Source organism: the organism of the source record quoted next, unplaced genomic scaffold (assembly GCF_019419815.1).
Source record: "Pyrus x bretschneideri cultivar Hongxiangsu unplaced genomic scaffold, Pyrus_bretschneideri_v1 Contig23, whole genome shotgun sequence".
Lineage (NCBI taxonomy): Eukaryota > Viridiplantae > Streptophyta > Magnoliopsida > Rosales > Rosaceae > Pyrus > Pyrus x bretschneideri.
Window position 1 is genome coordinate 3,564,836 of NW_025999535.1, and position 23,655 is coordinate 3,588,490.

The 23,655-nt window shown below is 35.7% G+C and overlaps 1 protein-coding gene across 1 annotated transcript; it reads left to right on the top strand.

Moving 5' to 3' along the window:
• Positions 1-14,402: 14,402 nt before the first annotated feature.
• Positions 14,403-16,016, top strand: LOC125477973 (receptor-like protein 2). The gene has a single exon (XM_048585533.1). The coding sequence runs from the start codon at positions 14,564-14,566 to the stop codon at positions 15,986-15,988; it is 1,425 nt and encodes a 474-aa protein (XP_048441490.1). The 5' UTR covers positions 14,403-14,563; the 3' UTR covers positions 15,989-16,016.
• The last annotated feature ends 7,639 nt before the right edge of the window (positions 16,017-23,655 follow it).

Genomic DNA, 23,655 nt, shown 5'->3' on the forward strand with positions numbered 1-23,655 from the left:
CCCTTTGTTTCTACGCAGTAACTGAAAAAAGGTACTTTAGAGATATAATATGAATTGACACCAAAAGCTGGTTTTATAAAAAAAAAAAAAAAAGTACTTTAGTACTATCAATGTTTCATATACGGCATGCCAAAACCTAAAGTGTCTTAACTGAAATGAACCTGAACACCTCTAAGAACTTTCCTAACACCTTAAACCATAAACTTTCCCCACAAATAGGAAATCATGTTGAGAAAGAATATGACTCAACATACTTGAAGTAGACATTCAAAACACTAGTCGGCAGTGGGCAAAGGCCTAGATGCATGCTTAGATGATTACCTAGGCGGCCTAGGCAGCGTCTAGGTAGATCTAGATGTCATTTCTTTATTTTTTTTAAATGCCTAGGATTTTATTGTGGCTATGGCAAGTCACCTAGAGCCTAGGTGGGGGCCAAGGTGGCCCTAAGTAAAGCCTTCTAAAAATTGTTTCAAAGTTTACAACAGGCAATGTTTAGAAAATTTTCCTTAGATGAAGACAACCATGCTGAAAAGAACTAATGCCTTTCCTGTTAGGTAATTGAAAAGAAAAAAGAATAGGTGTGTGCATTCCCTCCACAACAACCAACGGAATCAAGATCAGGAGCTATAGCTAGGGATTCTGTGATCAACCGCTTTAGCTGGATGCCCTTACTCGGTCCAAACTTGATGATGGAATGGCTGGGCTAGGCAAGGGCTACAACACTTGGAATCAAATATGAACCAAAACTTCTGTCTTCTAGAACATTGAATTTTGGGGAGTATAGCTAAAATAGAGTGACGTCTAATTAACGATGGTTACGTAGAATTACTAAGAATATTTATCAAGGTGTCGTATATATAAAATGCTAAACATGGCCTGAGTTGACTCACAATTGTCATTCAAATATAACAAATTTTGAAATATGAACCAAAAGAACAAAATCATAAAACGTAAGAAAATCCTAAAACTAATTACCAAATTATATTAAAGTCTACGAGTTGACTCAATTGAAGAATTATAGGATTTTTACCCCCTGCAAAAGCAGGGGTAAAAACACTTAAAATATTTACAAGATTCCAAGATAATTGTAGTATAAACGACTCAAGCAATGTCGGTCTTCACATAGATTATTGAAAACAATTTATATTTAAAACCAATGCTTAATTGCTTATTTAAAACAAAGTTTAGAAAAGATTGATTTTACGATCTAAATTAATAAAAACGAATTTAAATAACGGCAAAAGTAAAATAAACTAAAAGAAAACAGTTTTTATAAATTAAGTTGTAAAAGCACCGTTCCGCCGTCACTTTAACAATTCTACGTAGTTCTTTCAATTAGTTATGACTTATACATGCATATTTTGAAGGTTCGGTTTTCCTAAAGTATGACCCCCAATTTAGAATGTATATCAAACATGCAATTTATTTGTGGTATTCAGATCAAATTTAAACATGCAAGATTCATTATGCTTTATAAAAACTTGTTGAAAAGCCATGCGACCCTTAAGACGTGGTATTCATCCTAAGTGAAATTACAATTATTAATCACAAGAAGCTTTCTTCAATTTCGGGAACAATCCTCCAACCAAAATTACATCATATTACTTTTCTAAATATCTTAATGGTGATTAAGCATCAAGACAATTAGATAGTTTAACTACGGTGATTAATAATTCAAGACCTGCACGCATAATATAAGCAAATTGAAAAAAAACTACATATTCTTGTTTAGGCTTGTGGTCTTACCCTAGCAAAAGAGAGTTAGTTACACATAATCATAATTGAAAAGCACAATATTATTAAGATCATAAATAGAAAACACCTTATAAATAAACTTGAATTGTCAAAAGCTTTCAATGCCGAATTCTCCAAAGAAGTGCCTGGAGAACCCTAATACACAATACATTATATTTATAGTGCTTTATTCCTTACCATACCTAAACTAGGCTTTCTAATAAATATAGAACTCTAAGTTAAATAACAAAATAATAAATAAAAGGTTTTATATTTAAAGTCCAATTCGGACTGTAGAGAGAATCGGACTTTTGATCAACCAAATCAACTCCAATTTGGTCCCAATAGGTTTCTTTTTTACAGCTTAAGACGTTCCCAACAAATTCTTAGGAGGAACCTTTCTTAAAATATGCCATTTTGACCTTCAAAATACCCAAAACGTCCAGAAACGTCAATTGAAATATATAACAACGTATCAAAATACAACCAAAATAACCAATAAGTTATAGGGAAAACTAATGAAAAAAAACTTCATAATTTTAAGTTTTAATCAAGAGACACCTGATCATTTTATTTAACAATGAGGACAAGAGATAAAAATAAAAATAAAAAATCTAATCCAACCTAAAGCGCGTGCAAGCGCACGCCAATCAATTCAATAGATCAAATCGAGTTTTTACACTGAGGAGTTAGAACTAAAGAGAAAACCAACGTGCGGTGCAAAAGCAGTAGTGGGAGTAGTACAATAAATAAGGAGATGGAGTAGATGAATGAAATAATCTGCACACAAATTACTTTTTAAATATTTCATTGGGAATGAAAAGGTTTAGACATAGAGTGTGTGTTAGTGAGATAGAGAGAGTGAGAGACTCTAAAGATAGAGAGAAGAGACTGTCATTCAAATTGACATCAACAAACTCCAAAAATTTTCTTAGAGAGAGATTTGAGAGAAAAAAAGATGCAACCACTCAACCACATGGCTCGTTTGGATGTTTTTTTTAAATGATTAAATGCGCTCTTAGAGAAAATATTTTTAGGTTCCAAAAGCACTTTAAATGCTTTCTACAAGAAGCACCAGTTATGTGCTTCTTCCAAGAAGAACTTTAAGTGTTTTTTCAAGATTTACTAGCATTTTTACTAAGGATTGTATCCAAAAATATTTTCATCAAAAACGCTTTTAGTCATTTTAAAAATACATTCAAACTAGCAATTAACCACTCAACCCTACACGTGGTATAGACATCATCATGCCATGTTCAAATTATGTAATTTCTTTATTAATTTTTACTCTAACCACAACTAAAACCTAAAAGTAAAGAGAATATTAGAATAGGATCCCCTAATGAAAGCACATTTAGGACTAGTTTGGTATTGCTGTGCTTTTTTAAAAAAATTACTTTTATTGTGCTATGAGAATAAACAACTGTAAAATAAAGCAGTTGAGTGTTTGATAAAAAAAAATTATTTTTTATAAAAATGCTTTTAAATGTAAGGGTGTTTGGTAAACTTTTATATAAAAATATTATGCAAACTAAGAAGTTATATCAATATTAGAGATTAGTTGGCTCAAACCCCTTAAAAATATAATATTTCAAATTTTAAAATATGAACCAAAAGAGGAAAAATCTAAAACATAAGAAAATCCTCCGAACACCTATATTCATCCAAGAGAGATTTTCCACTTGAAGATGACATTAGACTTGAAGGATGGGCCACCACGAAAGGACCCGATCACCTAATTTTAGCGAATTTGCCCTAGATGAAGACAACCATATTGAAAAGAACTAATGCCCTTCCTGTTAGGTAATTGAAAAAAAAAAGAACAAAACATTGAATTCTGGGAAAAGTATAGATAAAATACAGTGACGTCTAACGATGGTTACGCAAAAACGTTAACAAAATCAAAGTGTCGTATACAGAAAATGCTAAACATGACCTAAGTACGAGGAAATTTGAATTTGACAATACACATCATCGATAATATTATGAATTTGAATGCAAAGGTAAAAATCAGAAATGGAATAGCTTGAATTAGATGACTGAAACCCCAGAATTTCAGTTCAACCATCTCCAATTATTTTGACGGTGAAAATGAGTGATATGAGAGAGAATTTATAAATTAAATTTTTTTTTATAAATAAAATAAAAATCTAACATGAAAATATGTGAATAGTTAAATGCTGATGTGTACAAAGTACTAGGACTTTGATTAAAAACTGAAATTCAACAAGGTTTCGGTCATAGAAAATTGGTGATTAGGAATCGAAATCTAATTTCCCCATATTATTCTCTATAATTTTTTTGCTGTGCATAATGGACAAATCCAAAGGTGCTTTGGTATGGTATCATTCTGGATATAGATGAAAGCCGCCGCCATGAGAAACAGGAGGAACAAAAAATCGCAAAGAATTTTCTTCATTTTATATAATTTGGTGCGGAAAAACTACGGGAGCTTCCGATCTCATATAAATTTGAATCGGATGGAATTATAAAGATTAAGGAATGCATACAATTTTCTGAATTTTTTTAGTGTTTGGTGAATTCTAATTGCATTTACTTTACTGCCAGTCAAGTTTCATGATTTGCTAACCTGTGCAATCGAAGATGCAAAACTGGTTAATGAATTTCAGGACAAGAAAAAGGAAAAGCATAGGATTTTACACCCATTGTTCTAGATGTTACGCAATGGAGTTATATTTTCTACCGTAAGAATACTTTTGTTTGGAATATAACATTGATATGTTTTACATAGAGTCTGTGTTTTTTTGGAGATTGGTTGAGTTGAGATGTGCATTTTTTAGATTCATATAATTGAAAATGGATTAGAGAATGAGAACCTGCAGCAAGGCGTGAGCAATTTTTCTAGTATTATCTAGTTTGAAAAGAAATGCTCACTCACTAATATGTTTTGTGTCGTAATCCGTCGTCCTTGTGTGCTCCTTGAATTCGCCGGGGTAAGCCTCTCCTATTTATAAAACCACTATACGGGTTTGTGATGAGTCGATATTATACCATATATTTTACCCTAGATGATTGTATCAAAGTTTCAAAATTTTCTACCAAGCCGTTTGAACGTGGCGAAGAAAAGAAGACCCAGTGCGCAGCTTTCCCAGATTGACGTTTCTGGACATTTTGGGTATTTTGAAGGTCAAGATGGCATATTTTGAGGAAGATTACTTCTGAGGATTTGTAGGGGATGTTTTCAGCTTTCAAAAAGACCTTTTGAGACCAAATCGAAGTTGATTTGATCGGTCAAAAGTCTAATTTTCTAAGAAGAAATTGGCGCCGTCGCCGAAGATTGTTATAAATAATCTGTGTTTATCATATTCTTAGTTAATTATTATTGTACATACATATATTTTTTATTTTATTGCTGATTTTATTTTTTTTAGGTAGGTTTGTTGATTTTTTAGAGCACTGTAATGATGGGATGTGAACCACCACCAAAAAGACCACCACCTTTTTGGGATTCTTCAGCAACAACGGATTGGTTTGGATTCTCACAAGAACCTCCAACATATTGGTTTGGATTTCCACAAGAAAAAACCTTGTTACAATCTGTCAATTTTGGGAGCAATTCTACGATGGGTTGGGAACTACCACCACCAAGAGGACCACTTTTATGGGTTTCTTTCACAAAACAAGATTTCTATAGATTTAAACCTACGGTTTGTGCCCTTTGTTGTTCAAATACCATGAAATTTTGCAATGCCCTGAAAGGAAACATTTTCCGGACTATGTTAAGGAGCATATTAATATGAGGAACGACTCACATTGGCGTTGGAACAATCCCACTTTTGATTACTATGCTTCAGATTTGAAAAAACTACCTAATTTTAGATGGACAGGTACTCAACAGCCTTTTGAGTAGCCTATTGTGCCACAAGATTCAGAGGAATGGTGTGTAATTCAAACACCCCAATGTGCGGCGAGTGATGACTATATGCCGGAAGACTCCAAAATTGAAGAATCACCAGGCAATGACTCTAGCCTAATGGAGGAAATTACTGATCCTGAAATTTCAACAAAATCTGCCGCTACCGAGGTCTATATACCACACATTCTCTTTCAAGAGGCTGCAACGCAACCCACAAAGCTGCAGGAACACGTTGAAACTGACGAGTTGGACAATGTTGTTCAAAACAAGTCAGAATTTGATGATTCCCATGATCAGATTTTGAGCACTCAAACCATTTTGGATACGGGGCAGGCCATTGATAAACAGAGTTTTGGTTGCTGAAATAAATAAGCCAACAGTAGAGCCCATCAAATTTCAAGAATGTCGGGGCCAATTTTATGAGCATGCTAAATTCTATAAGGGCAAGCATAAAGAGCTTAACGGCAGCCCAATCCTTCGTCAAAGAGTCGGCCAGTACAAAAATTGTGGGTGTTAAATACAAGGCTCAAGGCAGCTCGATGAAAACATAAATCTCACTGGAAACAGCCTTATTTGATTACGAAGATTCATTCACATAGAAGGGCAAATATAAAGGATTCAACCACTGAATTGAAACACATAATTGATAAACATCAACTCATTCCATACCTAATTTTACCCTCTGATGCTGCCAATGAATGGTTGACTCTAAAAGAACAAATCACGCGATCACCAGATTCTTTCAAATCTGTCTAGTTATAGACGTCAACTAAAGCGTTAAGTGGAAGGCAACCCAATTTTTCTAACTCTTTTCTTCTTATTTGCGTTTATTTTATTTTCTTCCTTACATTCTTTTTCAAAAAAAAATAAAAAGATCAAAAAAATTTCAGAAAATTGAAAAACACAAAAACAGAATTTTTTTCAAGTTAATAAGTATTTTATTTGGAATTTATTCTAGTGCAATTTTAATTTTGTGATTTTATGCAGGTTGAATTTAAACCAAATACAGGAATCGACTAAATCATGCATTCAACAGCATTCATCCACTCACCTCAGAACGCATTCAACCATCCATCCATCACAGCTTTGCATTCAAGATCAACGTTAAAGTGCAGAAATATAAAAGGAATGCGAGCTGGAGTCTGAATTCTGAAATGCTTACAGTAGGCTTGCTGTGCTAACCTCTATATCGATGGACCCTCTTTCACTCACTCTCTCTCACATTTTGATAAAATAGTTGTTTTACAAACAAGCTTGGGGGTTGCCAGCTATTTACCTTCCTCTTGGTGTTAGGTTTGAGAGAAATGGCTAGGTTTGGAAATGAAGGTAACGGGGCTGAAAATTAATTTTTATAGTCCAATGCTAGGGTTATTGGCACGAGCCTGCTCGCACTTGAGCGGGCAGAGGCTTTCTGCATTTCTATTCCTGCCCCCAGGTCACGAGTTCGATCCCAGCGCCTGGAAAATTTGCCTTTCCCCATCTCCAGGTCCTGTCTTCGAACCTAGGTGCGTCTACTTCCATTCCCTTTATTTTATATTTCGTTGTGTATCATTTTATATTTTGTTCTGCTTTGTCTTTTTTTATTTATTTTCGTCTTTCTATTTCTAGTCAGTTGAGGTGGTTGTTTATTTTTATTTTGTTGTTTTAGTTTATTTTTGCTTTTCTTCTATTTTTCACACCTGGAGGACAATGTATGATTTAAGTTTGGGGGTGGGAAATAGAATTTTAGATTTTTAATTTTTGAGTCAATAAAAATTTTCATTCTTTTTAAGTTGATATCCATAGATTATTTTAAACATTAGAACAAATGAACATGGTGAATGTTAATCCCACAATAGAGCCTTTTCTATTTATCATTGCTTAGACAATAATTTATGAGTTATACTTTGAAAATTTGCACGTTCACACCAACATGGTTTTGTGGGGAGTGAGATTGAAACACTTACTTTTCGTCTAAGTCTATTTTAATTTTTGTTCTTAGTAAAGTAAAGTTTAGTTTGTGTTATAAATAAAGTAATAATTGTTCCACCTGAGATTTTGCTTAGTAACCGGCCAGTCCCGCATAATCAGCAGTGATTCTCGCATCAAACATTAGAGTTTTGGCATGGGTAGGGTGGTTAGTTGGTTTCCTAGCCTTTTCAACTCGATTTAATAAGTCCTTAGGGGTGTTCTACACCTAGTGCCATAGAGCCCTTATGTTTTGGGAGTCATTGACCTAAAACTCGTTACATGGGTTGGATAGAAAGCTTAAGTGAACTAACATTGCATGACCACCACTGTTACTAGAAAAAGCAAAAAAAATTGAAAAAAAAAAAAAAGAAAAGCAAAAAGAAAGATCTTTTTGAGGTTAGTATGTGTGAAGTAGTGAATAAAAAGGACGAGAGGTAAGATTTTTAGTCGAGTCTCTTTAACTATATTGGTTCACTTTACACCAAAGCTAGATCATGAATTCTTTTCTAATTGATTCTAAATGGCTTGCACTTTACATCAAAGCTAGTTCATGAATTCTTTTCTAATTGATTCTAAATGGCTTGGACTTTGTAGTGGGATTGGTTGGAACTTTTGGAAAGATGTTCTAATTTTTAACGTTTTCTATGAATTGCAATTTAAAGGTGAAATTTTTTGTGTCTCAGTAAATTTTGTTTAAGTTTCTTAGTCTTTCTTTTATTTTCTAGTTTTGTTTTGCTTGAGGACAAGCAAAATGCTAAGTTTGGGGGTATTTGATGAGTCGATATTATACCATATATTTTACCCTATTCTTGGTTATAGTTTATTGGTTGTTTTGGTAGAATTTTGATACTTTGTTATGTATTTTCAATGTATGACATTTGACTTCCTCTAGAGCAAAACGTGATCAAACGAATGAATTTAGAGTGATTCCAATTGGAGGATGTTCGTGTGCCTTTCAATATTATTGTATCAAAGTTTTGGATTTTTCTACAAAGTCGTTTGACTGTGGCGAAGAAAAGAAGGCCCAGCGTGCAGCTTTCCCAGATGGACATTTCTAGACGTTTTGGGTATTTTGAAAGTCAAGATGGTATATTTTGAGGAAGATTACTTCTGAGGATTTGTAGGGGACGTCTTCAACTTTTAAAAGAGACATTTTGAGACCAAATAGGAGTTTATTTGATCGGTCAAAAGTCTAATTTTCTGAGAAGTCCAAATTTTAGTTCAAATAGGAAACCTTTTATTTCCTAATTATCTTATTCTATTATGTTTCCTAGTTTTTAGAAGACATTTTCTAAGTAGAATTTTACTTTGTAGTAGTATAAATAAGGCTTTCTAGCCATTAGAATAGGTATGCATCAATTTGGGAGAATTTAGTTAGGCTTTAACATTTTGTATTTCAAGGGTGTTTTCTATCCTTTTTCTATTTCAATAAAATGCCCTTTGTTTTATGGTTGTTCGTAACTAATTTCCATTTGCTAGGGCAATACTTTGAGCCTTAGTATGAATATGTAGTATTTATTTAATTGCTTATGATATTATACATGCATACTTTGAATTATTAATCACTGTGTTTAAATTGTCTCTATATCTCAATGCTTAGCTACCATTAGGATGTTTAGATAAGTAATCGGATGCAATTCGGTCAGAATGCCACCAGATGATTGAGTATTGCTTCTTGTGATTGATAGTTGTAATTTCACTTAGGGCGAATGCCACTTCTTAGGGGTTGCATGGTTTTTCAAAAGGGTTTTCACAATGCTTAATGAGTCATGTATGTTTATATTTGATCTGAATGCCACAGACGAATTGCATGTTTGATATACGTTGTAGCTTGAATGCCACAAGTAGAATATGCATAAGGAAAATCTAACCTTCAAAGTTTCATGTGTAATTCATAAGTAATTGGTAAAACTACATAGGATTGTTAAGATGACGGTAGAACCCTAGTACTTTCTCACTTTGAATTCTAAAAATTGTTTCATTTTTCCTTCTTTAAAATTACAAATTTTAGTTAACTTTTTTTAACTAATTTTGTTTTTCTTAATTTACGTAATTAAGTCAACCTTTTCCAATGTTTGTTTTCAAATAATTAACTAAGATTTTGGTTTTGCATAAATTGTTTTAAATAATCCCTAAGGAAAACGACCTTACTTGAGCCGTTTATATTACAACTACATATTCTCTTGCAAGTATTTTTAAGTGTTTTATCCCACCTTTTACAGGTGGTAAAAATCCCTATTAGTTTGTACAGCGAGGGATTACTATATTCCAAAAAGCAAGGTTCTAGAAAACTTTTATTTTTGCCCAGTCACACCTTTTTGTTTTGTAGCCCTTCAGGAGTTAGTTGTTGTACTCTAGTAGAGATGAGGATCACTTGCAGTTTCTGACGTTCATTTTCAATAATGTAGGAAGTTGTTTATGTTATTTTTGTACATGTACTCTTTACATTTCTGCACGTTTATGCATTGTAAAAAGAGTGTATCCCACATTGCGCACTCTTAGTTTAATATATTTTGATATGAAAAAAGATAGTTACATTAGTAAGGAGAATAAACATTACCCCACACAAAACAAAACAAAACAAAACAAAAAATATAGGAAATGAGGGGGGTGCATAAACCTTACCCTTCTTGCAAAACAAAATACAATAAAAAAAAAAAAAAGAAGGGACAAGGTAATATACATATCCTCACAGTCTTATTAAGAGGGATATATACCCTCATAAAACAATAAAAATAAAATACAGGAAACTACCTTACCCTTCTTATAAAAGAAAATACAAGGAAAAAACAGAGGGACATAGACCTAAAGCAAAAGGTAATATACATATCCTCGTAGTCTTCGGTATGAAAAGAAAACCGATAAAAATCACAATCTAGTCTCCTCTCAGCCTTGTTTTCATCATATTCACGTGCACTGTAATCATGAAATAGAGCCTATCTTGTGCATTGTCAAAGAATTTCAAATATGCATATCTCCATGTCTTCTTAACAATTAAAGAACCACACACTCCCCAAAATCCTACGATGAAACCTAGTACGGTGAAAATATACAACCATGGAAAATCATGTTCATTGTCCACACCTTGGTTGTTCTTGCTATCTGCATTAATGCCCTTAATTGGAAGACACTCATTTGGAAGTGGAGGGCCACACAGTTTTGAATTCCCCTCAAATGCAAAAGCATCGAAATTTTTGGTGAAAAGTTGGACAATCTTTGCGGGTAAATAAGGATAGGCAGGTCAATATAATCGTCTACTTGAGTTGTGGTGGGTTCATGTACCAACCTTGGTAGTCCACAAAGTTCTTTTGGAAATTCACTGGAAATTTGGTTGTCTGCCAAGTTCAAGAATAAGAGTTTGGGAAGGGTCCCCAACGATCTAGGATTTGGCCCTGTAATTCTACTGCCTATCAAATCAAGATCTCTACATTCTTGAGTTTTGATAACCATGAAGGCATTTGATCAATGAACTCACAACCAAAAAAACCCAAAAATCAAAGATTTTGGAACCCATCGAAATCAACCACACCTTCATCAACTGGCATTTCCTCACCCTTGAACGAATACGCAAGCCATAGTATTTGAAGACTTTTGCAATGCATTAATATCTTCATTGCCCAGTGATGTTGGTTAAGCCACGAAGTGAGAGATGTGACAAAGATTTCAATGAAAGAATTCCAGGTTGTATTTGTCCCTTTAGAATATTTGCATTCAAACAAATAGCTTTTAAATACTAGAATGAAAAAAGGCTTGTTGGAAATGTACCGATAAAGTGGTTTTGATATAGGCCAAGTTTACTGAGGTGACTAAGTCTCGAAAAATTGAGCATGGAGATATCTCCTTCCAAGTTGTTGGTTGCCATATGTATTTCTACAAGGTTTATGAAATTCATTAATGATGGGGGCAAAGAATCAAGAGCCAAGATTTTCAATTTGGAGTGCTTTCCAAAATGGAGAGGAGTAGGCCACTCAATTGATTAAAGGAAAGGTCAAAGATTGCAAGGTTGGTGAGATTGAAAATTTTCTCACTTATGGCTCCATGGAGTGAATTTGAAGGGAATGTAATTTCTTCAAGTTTGGTGGCATTGTAGATATCTTTCGGGAGTCGCCTGAGAGGATGTTGTTACTAGCATGAATAATTTGCAGTTTTGAACACTCCTCGAGTCCTGGAGAAATGTTACCATTGAATGCATTTACCGAAAAATCCAACACCCTAATTAAAAGAGAAGAATGAAGACATATGGTGGATGGGATCAAACTTGAGAAGCTGTTGTTATGGATGTTGAAACTAGTTAAATTCTGAGCTTGTTGAAAGAATGATGATGGAATTGCACCATGCAAGCGATTGCTTGACAAATCCAGTGTCTGAACATTGTGGGATGGTAGAGAAAATGGTAGCTTTCCAGAAAGAAGATTAAAGCTTGAATCAAGGAGCTCAAGATGATTCAAAGACAAGAAGAATTTAGTTTCAAGTGATCCAAAAAGTGAATTATAAGATAGATTCAAGTGTGTGAGGTTGTTTGGGTTAATATTTGAACATTGGGTTGCAAGTGTTTGAAAGCCCAAAGATGCTAATTGAAAGAAAACCTGCCCATCAAGCCTAAAGACAAATTGGCGTATTCCCACTAATGCATAGGCCATGTGCCTATGATTTAAAAGTCAAGTGATGGAGACTAACTCACAATCAGCCAAAAAGCACTTTTCAGTGGCAATACAAGTAAAAAGTTGATGACTCACTACCCTTCAAGTGCTTTTGGGCAAGAGCAAAGTCACTACAGTCGGGCTAATTTGCTTATAAAAGGAGGAAGAGGCCCAAGAGACAAGGACACTCAACCAATCAAACAAACAAACATATAAACTTTGCTCTCAAGCCAGATTTGCATCTAAAAGCTTTGTAATTAGCCTAGATCTCGGTCATTTTCAGGATCATTCCCTACAAAAGCCATCTTTTGTCTAGTTTAACAGCTTTGCTACCACCCCTAATGGCGTAGTATCGATTCCCTTGTGTAAACTTGTTTGCCATCCATCCCTTTTTAGCATATAAACCCTGTAAACTCAAAAGAGAAGTGATTGCAAGAAGTTCAACCTTACCCGACAAGGTGAAATCTTGCTCAAAGCTCTTTGTTTGTTTTACAAGTTAGTATATCTAGTGCTTAATGTATTCCCCAGCATGTATTCAAGTCATATCCATATGTTTTCCTACTTTAAGAGATTGTGTCTGGATCTGGCCACTTTGATGGATAGGCCTTCATTTAAAACCAATCAAGAACCAAACAAATGACTTAAGGGATCTGGACTCCCCTCATTCAAATATGCAAGACTATGAACTGAAAGTCCTTGTTCGCAAGGCAAGAAAAAGAACATAAAGTGGACTTAACTCATCTATGACAATCCTTTGATAACAAGAAGTCCGAGTAACTTGGGGCGCAAGTAATCGATTAAACACAATCTTGTTCTACATCTGCTATACTGAGATAGCAATGGCACGCCTAGCGCTTGATTAGTTTTGATTGCAAGCCTCAAGGCCTACACCTAAGGCCTCACAAAGGCACCTTTCAAAAACCAACTATATTCTCTTCTTGCATCACATCAGCAAGCAAGAGTTGAGTCGTGGATTTTTTTTTTTTTTTGAACAAACAATATTATCTATACTAAAAGAAGGGGGGGTGGGCTTAGTTTCACAATGCGCTAGGTGGTTCAAATTCACCTTTGACCATAATCGAACCTAAGAACTCTCACTTACAAGTGAACTGTTTTACTAAGTGGTGAGTCGTGGACTTTAATACACAAAGAATAAAGCTAAGAACTTGGACTGTACCCTTTAAAAATGAATTTTCTTTAAGTAGTAGTCATTTACTAGTCACGGGTATAATATACGTATTATATGTAAAACTAGATGGGCAATTAACGCTTATAGATAATATTTTTATATTATGAATTTAAAGGATAATTAGATTGGAAATTTTTTTATATATCGACGAATGTGGGGTTAAGTCACCTAGAAAATCGACTCTCTTCCAAATTTTCTGAAATAAAAATCGTCAACAAGAAGAAAAAAAGAACTTTGAATTTTGACTTTTACTCCTACCATAGAAGATTAGTTGATATGGCCTTTATATGGTCTAATACGGTGCAAACCCACAATCACCATCTGTGTGAGCTGGCTAACACATGGACTGAAATAAGGATTTTATGTTTTATTCTTTTGGTTCATATTTTAAAATTTGATATTTTTGAATGTCTACTATGAGTCAATTCCGGCCACGTTTAGCATTTTCTGTATATAACACTTTGATATTGTTAACATTTCTATATAACCATTTTTAGACGTCACTCTATTTCAGCTATACTCCCCAAATTCTATGTTATGGTTTTTTTTTTCAATTACCCAACAGGAAAAGGCTTCAAAACCCATGTCTTCAAGTGGGAAATATCTCTTCGACGTACAGAGTGGTTTTGAACATTTGAATGGTAGACTTTGAAATTAGGAGGTCTCTGGTCCTGTCATGGTGGCCCAAATAAAAACCCATGTCTTCAAGTGGGAAATATCTCTTCGGCGTATGGAGAGGTTTTGAACATTTGACTGGTAGACTTTGAAATTAGGTCTCTGGTCCCTTCATCCTGAATTCAAAACCCATGTCTTCAAGTGGGAAATATCTCTTCGACGTACAGAGAGGTTTTGAACACTTGAATGGTAGACTTTGAAATTAGGAGGACTTCTGTCCTTTCATGGTGGCCCATCCTGAATTCAAATTCCATGTCTTCAAGTGGGAAATATCTCTTTGACGTACAGAGAGGTTTTGAACATTTGAAAGGTTATGGTTGATTGCCAATTTCTCAGTTTGAAGTGATGTTTGCTGCTAGCGTGTTCAAGCTGAAAGGAAGAAGGCAGAAAAGAACTTGGATTATGTATGCATTTAGTTGCTCTATATATACCCAAACCTTAGAGAATTCCGAATGTAAAGAAACATATATACGCTAGAGCAGCTTAATTTCTAACCCAATGGCTCATGGCTTCCTTCTCATCCTCTTATTCTCTCACATCATCTCCACAAATGTTCATGCATGCAACCAAACTGAGCGTGCCTCTCTTCTGTCCTTTTCCTCCACCCTATCTTCTCATCCTTTAAATTGGACTTTGGTTAACTGTTGTTGTTGGACGGGCATCGTTTGTAATCAGGATGGTTTGGTCACCCATTTGCTCTTATCCTCTAAAGGCCTCAAAGGAGCTATTTACCCCTCATTATCATCACTTGGAAATCTCACACGCCTCGCCCACTTGAATCTTTCTCACAATTCACTTTCCGGATCACTTAAAACCGAATTCTTCTTGTCTTTGAAGCGTCTTGAGATCCTAGATTTGAGCTTTAATCTTCTTTCGGGAAACCTACCATTTTCTCTGCCATCCCACAATATCCAGACATTGGATTTGTCAAGCAATCGGTTTCATGGTGCAATTCCATCATCATTCTTTCAACAAGCTCGGAATTTAACTAGTTTCAATGTCAACAACAATACCTTCTCAGGTTTGATCCCATCCTCTATATGTCTTCATTCTTCTCCCTTGATTAGGTTGTTGGATTTTTCCTTCAATGCATTTAGTGGCAAGATTTCTCCTGGACTCGGGGAGTGTTCAAAATTGCAAATTTTTCGTGCTGGTAATAATAACCTCTCAGGATTACTTCCGAATGATATCGACAATGCCACCAAACTCGAAGAAATTGCACTCCCTTCCAATTCACTCAATGGAGCCATAGGTGAGAGAATTTTCAATCTCACCAACCTTGCAATCCTTGACCTCTCATTTAACCAATTTAGTGGCATCCTCCCTTCTCATTTTGGAAAGCTCTCCAAATTGAAACACTTGGCTCTTGATTGCAACCATTTCGAAGGTTCTTTGCCCCCATCGTTGATGAATTGCACGAACCTTGTAGAAATACATATGGCAGTCAACAACTTGGAAGGAGATATCTCCATGCTCAATTTCTCAAAACTTAGTCACCTCAGTAAACTTGAGCTATCTCTAAACCACTTTACTGGTAGATTTCCAACAAGCCTTTATTCATGCGAGTCCTTAAAATCTATTAATTTGGCTACAAATAATCTAGAAGGACAAATACAACCTGAAATTCTTTCATTGAAATCTTTGACCTTTCTCTCACTAAGTGGCTTAACCAACATCAATGGGGCAATGAAGATATTAATGCATTGCAAAAGTCTTCAAACGCTCCTCCTTTCACATTCGTTCAATGGCGAGGAAATTCCAACTGATGAAGGCATGCTTGGTTTCGATGGGTTCCAAAATCTTCGAATGTTGCTTTTTTATTATTGTGAGTTCACTGGTCAAATGCCGTTATGGTTTTCAAAACTCAAGAATGTAGAGATCTTAATTATGTCAGGCAGTAGAAGTTACCGAGCCAATTCCTAGATCGTTAGGGACTCTTCCCAAACTCTTATTCTTATGCATGCAAGACAACCAAATTTCAAGTGAATTTCCAAAAGAACTTTGTGGACTACCAAGGTTGGTACGTGAACCGACCACAACTCAAGTAGACGATTATGTTGACCTGCCTCTCTTCACCCCTTCAAACCTAGTTTACCCACGAAGAATTTCCAACTGGCCACCAACAATATCCCTATCTTTTAATCACATTCATGGCAGAATACCTACTGAGATCGGCCAAATGCACCTTGTCCACATCTTGGATCTTAGTGGCAACTACTTTTCCAGGCAACATTCCAGAACAAATATCCAACCTAAAAAATCTAGAGAATTTGAGCCTCTCCATGAATCAGTTGTCTGGAAACATCCCGTTGTCATTGGCAAGCTTTAGTTTCTTAAAATATTTAAATGTCTCGTACAATAATCTCGAAGGACCAATCCCAACAAGCACTCAGCTCCAGAGTTTCAATGCTTCTGCATTTGAGGGGAATCCAAACTTGTGTGGTGCTCCACTTCCGAATAAGTGTCTACCAATTAAGGGCATTGATGCAAATAGTAAGAACAACCAAGGTGTGGACAATGGACATCAATTTCCATGGTTGTATATTTTCATTGCACTGGGTTTCATTGTAGGGTTTTGGGGAGTGTTTGGTTCGTTAATTGTTAAGAAGACATGGAGATATGCCTACTTTCAATTCTTAGATAATGTACAAGATAGGTTCTATGTGATGATTACACTGTGTATGACCATAATGAGAAGAAGGCTTAGAGGAGAGTAGATTTACTTTTATCGTACATCTTCGGTTTTCTTTTCATACGGAAGACAGCAAGAATATTATACTAATGGCACTTGTAAATGTGTTTCTGTTAAGGGTGCGTGCTTGGGGAATTTATCTATATATTAAATGTCCCTAGTCTTGTGTATGAAGAAATATTATCTCATTCAAGATCCGCAGATGGCTGAGAGATTGGGTATACAAGCACCATGGCATGACAAAGAGTCATTCTCTACAAATATATGCTCGAACAAAAAGATTTTGAAGGGAGAATTATATAGCACGATAGGAAAGACTACATGATATTGTGCATTATAAGTTGTTCAACTGAGCCAACTCAAAGACTTATATATTAATTTGATTAGGTTGAGGTGTAAAGTTCTAGTGAATGACAGTGAGTGTTAACTAAGATTACTTGGGTTGCAAGTGAGTGTTAACTAAGATTAGATTACTTGGGTTGCAAGTAACTTGTTTCTCGGGTTATTTGTGATACAAGTGATTTGGTAAATCTCTGCATAGTGAGGATTATGAAGGGGTGACTTTGAATGCCGTCCCTATTCATCAACATTATCCGATGAACTCCGAAGCTAGTGAGCTCCCAAAAGGCATCGTGCTAGGTAAAGATGGGAATATACATATAAGGCTTGCAAGATCCCCTCCCTTAGGCGATGTGAGATGTTACAAAATGAATATATTTAGAAATAAAATTTAATTGTCTTGATATTTAAAATATTTTATTATGAAATAATTAATGATGTTTATTAAAATCAACGAACCGTGATTAAAAATTGAAAAGGATTAAGATTTCAATCAATTGAGTTGAAAAAAAAAGGACAGAAACCTAGTTTCTCCATTCTGAAGTCTTAACCATGCAGCTAACTTGTAGGAATCCTTAAGGGAATCATTACAGAGATATTGAATCATGATAGAACTCAATCATAATGAAGTTGATGGGGTATACAACTCTTAATAGGCTAGTTGCGTACAAACCCTAGCAATATATACAAGGTTATAGTCCCTGCTTCCCTACGTGAAAAACCCTAACGATTATTGAGACCTATTGATACAGTAAGGGAGCTTTTGAGTAGTGGGAGTACAAGACAACCTTAGCATCACTAGCAAAGCTACATAGGTGCAAGGAAGGGCGACCGCCCCTCCACTCACCGTAAATGAAGGCTAAGAACGAGTAGCCGCCCTTTTGGTCAGTCGAATAACTTGTCAATAACAGCCTTTTATTCTTCTGTTGCTGCACAGGCCCTGCGCACGATGACTTCTTATTCTTAGTGTGATGTGAATCTCGACTGCAATAAGACAACTATGGTTGCAGTTGCAAAGCTGGGTGCGACATGACTTGCAAATTGTAGAGTCTGCATACTCACCATCGAGAAGAAGAAGACGAAAATGTTAAAACTGTTGTAGCTTATATTTAACTAAGGGGTGTGGCATGGAGAGAAAAAGGGTGAAGAATAGACTTGAAGAATTATGTATTTATTCCCTAGTCCTTATGCCTTTGTTTATAGTAATAAGGAGGAGAGAAACTTGCTCTCTAAGCAATACAAAGTCTATTAGGAAATATCTTCTAGATCCTAAAGGATTCTTAATCTACCTTTACTTAGGATTTACACAATCACAATATGTATTAGAACATATGTCACAACACTCTCCCTTGAGTATGCAACTACTAAAGTAGATAGCCCATCAGATATTCAGGCAAATCTAGAAGTAGTTGATGAAGTCGTCTCGTCTAGTCGGCACAAGTAGCGAATGCGAGTCTCAAAACAAACAAAAGAATGCATGAGTTGTAAAACTCACAAAACCTCATTATGGAAAAACCTAAGGTGGGACAAAAGCCTATAGCTAAAGGAGAAAAGTGAGAAGTTGCATTAAGTCAAAACTATATGTCTTAAGGATGTAAGTAGGACGTACACAGTAATGGCATTCATGCTTTCAGGACGAAGGTCCGTCGTACATTTGGTACACATTTTTGCAGGCACCTTTGCAGCTGGTATATGTGATCTCGTCACTTTTTACTAGATTAGAGAAATTGTCTGGTTATACTCTGACGATCTAGATTAGGATCGAGATGAAACATAGTGGAAACGTCCACGATAACTCGCGATATTCTGTAGGAACGTTGACGTTCTTATCTCCCCCTAACAGCAGGAACACTGTCTCATAAAAGTGACAATTCATAAAATGAACAGTAAAGAAATCGCATGTCAAAGGTTCTAAGTAACGAATATTAGAAGGAGAATCATAACCGACATAGATTTCCATCCTTCCCTAAGGACCCTCTTTTTTTATTTTGTACATAAGGGCGGCGCAAATGGCACATAGACTGCAAAACCAAAGACGCACAGATGCAATATATTAGTTCATATCTGGTAACCAACTGACACGCGTTTTATAAAGTTGGGTGGTGATGGGCCTAAGGCAGACCAACATGGTTCTTGCAATATTGCATGGCCCCAAGCAGAGATCAAGAACTTAATACATATGACTAATCGATCGCACAATCATTTAAAGGCGTTTAATGAATGTTTCTTCTGGGTCGTTTTGGGTATAAACATGAGACTTTGGATGTTCAACTTCAAAACCCAATTGACATGCAATATCCATCGAAAGTTTCTAATGTAAATTCTCCAACTTATCCAATCAAATAGATTTGATCAGATAATCAGGGTGGTGAGCTTTGAGCTTGTTAATCTGAGCCACCAGTGTGGCGAATACAGCTTGTGGACAATAACCACACGTGTGACCAACATGTACAAGCATCAACCAATACCATAAAGTATCTACATGGTCCGTAGGGTGGTTGAATCGGTGCACAAATGTCATTTTGAATCCTTTGTAGAAAAGATTAAGGATGCTTAGGCATGATACGTTTCCAGGTATGATGTCTTTACTTCTGGTAAGAGGATGCCTAAAATGGCGCATCATGGATCATCCTAGATATCCCCAAACGTACATTAACAGCGAAAATTCCTTTAAAATCGCGAGCTTCTGGCCAACCACATAGTGGGCCTGAATGGGTGTAATCCACTCGTTAAGCATTTCATCTTCTTTAGAATACATTTCTAGCTATATTCATAGGAAGTGCAATGTGGTAATATGCAAATGAATTTTACTTCATTTTCTATATTGGTTTCAATATGGTAATAATGCTCTCAGATATCCTTAAAGCTCAAAAGGCGTTCTTTTGAAACGAGTGAGTATAAGGCTTCCCTTTATGGTGAAATTAGTACCATTGGACAATATAGGGTAGTGCCATGCCCACAATCATGTTGGATAAACTAGAAAGGGTTGTCATGGGATGATTAGGTATGAAATTAGAATAGAACTAGACAGCTAACTTCCCCACAAAACATACCTAAGCATGAGTTAATTGTATTAGTCATATGTGGTAATTTCTAGTAATTAACTCTTATTCAAGAATAATAGTGACATCCAAACACCAATCTTAAATCCAAGAATAAATTGTTCATAAAGTAAACAAATATACAAGGGGGTTAGTCCAATAGGCATTCCATGTCAAATTTCACTCTTCGAAATGTGTTAGGTTTAGTCTCGCAGATTGACTATAGGAATGGTACTTCTTAGCAACATTGGTAGATGCACTTACAAGTGCATAACCAATGATCTATTTCTTCAAAACTGAATTAGATTCTACAGGGTTGAGGTTCGGGAATATTATCCCTTATTCTTGAAGTTTTAGGTGCCAAGGAACATGCTTCGAGCGTGATACCACCTCTTGGCCGGCCTGATTCTACCATATGTTGTAAAACAAACTTGAAATGGGATTGTGAAAGAGAGACAGGCCTAGACTTGGGTACAGTAGGCTTTAGCCGAAACTGGAGGGGTATGTTTAGTAGCCTCTGCCGAAGCAGAGCAATACCGTTCGGTGCACCTCTACCAAAGCAAAGCATGCATGTTGGTGCATCTCTGCTGAAGCAGGGCACCACCATTTGGTAGACTCTAGCCAAAACTACATATATACCATTCGATACCTCCCAGTTGAATTGATGTGGTACCTTTCTCTTACAAGATGGTAGTAATCAAATCTAAGAATTTATTTAATTTCTACTCTCTATACTACTACTTCAGGAGCAATTTAGATATAGAAAATCGAGAAAGATTTTCTTCCAGTCAAAATTCGATTGAAGATAAACTTCAGAATTGTACCTATTCATTGATGTAAAGATTTCAATCATATTTTGCTTCGGGCAAGAATTCATCTTTGCATGATTTGAAACGGTCCATAGAGAGTCAAAGAGCCATAGAGTCCTCAGCACTGAGGTACTTCGATTTGATATGCTTTAGGCATAAGTCTTCGAATAAAGATCATGGCGGAGGCGTATTCAGCTCTTCCACACCATAATTGGCTACAATGATTTCGTAACTAGTCATAGTCAAGCGGGGTGTCACATCTTGTATCCACATAAAGTATTTTCTTATTCGAAACTTCGAAATCAATAAAATCGTATTTGTTACTATTGGACAATACACTAAATGGCGGAAATAAGAATGTGATTGGTGTTTTACGAAATAAAATTTCCATAAACATCAAAGTTAGAACATTTAGTATCTAAGACATGGTTTGGTTTAAACAGATTTAAGCATGGAGAACTTCGAGTCTCAACATAAGTGTTATGCATTAAGAAACTTCAGGGTTCTATGGCATTTTTCTGAAACATTGGGTTCGGATGTATGAACTTAAAGTTCGTAATACCTACAAATAAACGCAATATATACAAGACAAAAATAATAAAGCAAAAAATAAATAAATATATGCGAATAGGTTTTCGGGGCCTAGGATTATAATTGAATTTAATTATTTTGACTTCGGGCCAAAATTAAATGTTGGGTGAAAAATTGTAAAAACCCATAAGGTCTTAAAAAATAGGCAATGAAAAATGGAAGGCCTAAGAAAAATTAGACCGAAATTAAAAGAGGGGCTTCAGGCCCAAATCAACAAGAGCCCATACAGGGGTGTTAATCTAGTGCAACGCGGTCACACATACACCAGCTTCTACCTATGATGGGTTGTGGTGCGATGCACGTGAGAAGGTAGAAGCCCATAAGGGCTTAACTGTTTAACGGGCCAAGAAAGGGGCAAGCCACCAAAGCCCAAAAGGCTGGTGACAAAGCAAAGCCCAAACGAGTTTGCGATGTGGGTCGAAGGAGAACAAGCCACCAGGATTAAGCACTTGCACCGCTTCTTCAGGCAGCGGTGTTTTGGTTAGGGAGCAGTGTGTGAGACAGTGGTTCGTCTGCGAACCATCGTTTGGTGGCGAAAGGATAGCCTCAACGTCCACGAACGAAGAATTCTATGGCATCGAAGGTGAGATTTCAAAGAAATCTTGACCACAAACTCCATCGACGATGACTACAGGGTCACCGGAGTTAGCCTGGCGACACTAAATTGGTGGCCATGGCGGTGGTTCATGGGTTTGAGTTTAAGGACAGGGACAACGCCATATGACATTGTTCTGGGTTTTCAAGCAGAGTTGTAGGCTTGCTTGGCTCATTAGATGTGGCTCTAAGGCTCGTGGCTCGTGGCTCGGCCTGCCTTGCAGACACAGGCTGTTGGCGGTTTGCTAAGCGGCGCGGCTTCGAGCCGTCGCACGTTTGGATCCAAAAACCCTAATTTTTTATTTTTTTCAATTCAATTAAATTCTTGCCTATTCACTATAATTTATAGCAATATCAATTCACATAATTTAAAATTATGAGTATAATGCATACAAAATTTATGTAGAATTTAGAATTCGAAAAACGTAAACTTGGGTCATGCATTATGGTGAATATTCATGCTATTAGGGCTGCAAAAATATTGAGATAGAAACCGTTGTGTTTGGAAGAACCTGATTGCGTGATGATATTGGTGAACTGGTTTGACGCATAAAATTCTTTCTTCAGTTTCAGCTTTCCATCTTCAAAGTTTGTATCACGTTCCACACAAGAAAAATAAATTGAATCAATAAAAGCATATGAATTCAATAAAATCAAAATTTAATCAATTAAAAAAAATTGAAACGTAATACTCCCCTGATTGAAGACGAATAAATTCTCTTTAGCACATCATGAAGAGCGTGCTGATAACGTGTTGTGGCCTATATTTAACTAAGGGGTGCGGCATGAGAGAAAGAAGGTGGAGAATAGACTTGAGGAATTGTGTGTTAATTCCCCAGTCCTTGTGTCTTTATTTATAGTAATAAGGAGCCTATTAGGAAAGATCTTCTAGATCCCAAATGATTTCTAATCTGTCCTTACTTAGGATTTACTCAATCACAATATGTATTAAAACATATGTCACAACAAAAACCTATTTTTTATAACTTAATTACACAAGCTTTGCTTACATTTTACACGTGGTAGTAGTTATTGCCATTCATTTCGCCACAACCAGGAGAACATCGCATAGAATTCTAATAGCACTCTAATTGAAAGAAAATGATATACTAATCGACAAAATAAAAAGAAAGAAAGAAAATAATACTATTATATTACTGTATTTTGTAATTATATTTCTTTTTTATTTTTAGGGTACACATTATCATATAAATATATACTATATTCTTTTGTTCTATGTAAGTTGCAAGTCATACATACACAATATAAAATAATTCATACGAGATTCAAAAAATATTTCGTAATGCACCACAGACTCGTAATCACTTGAACTTTTATCTCATACCATTAGATGATTTACCAAAGTACTAAGGAGAATATTTCAATATTTATATATATTATATGTTATATAATAAATATGCATTTATTTATATGATATATTATAAATGAAGGCTCCGTTTAGGCGCTAGGGTTAGGCTCCAACCTGCCACTTGAATATCGCTTAGCGTTTTTAGAACATTCGTT

Excerpts from the sequence above, each read along its gene's own strand:
- LOC125477973 (XM_048585533.1), top strand. The coding sequence starts at position 14,564 with ATGGCTCATGGCTTCCTTCTCATCCTCTTATTCTCTCACATCATCTCC.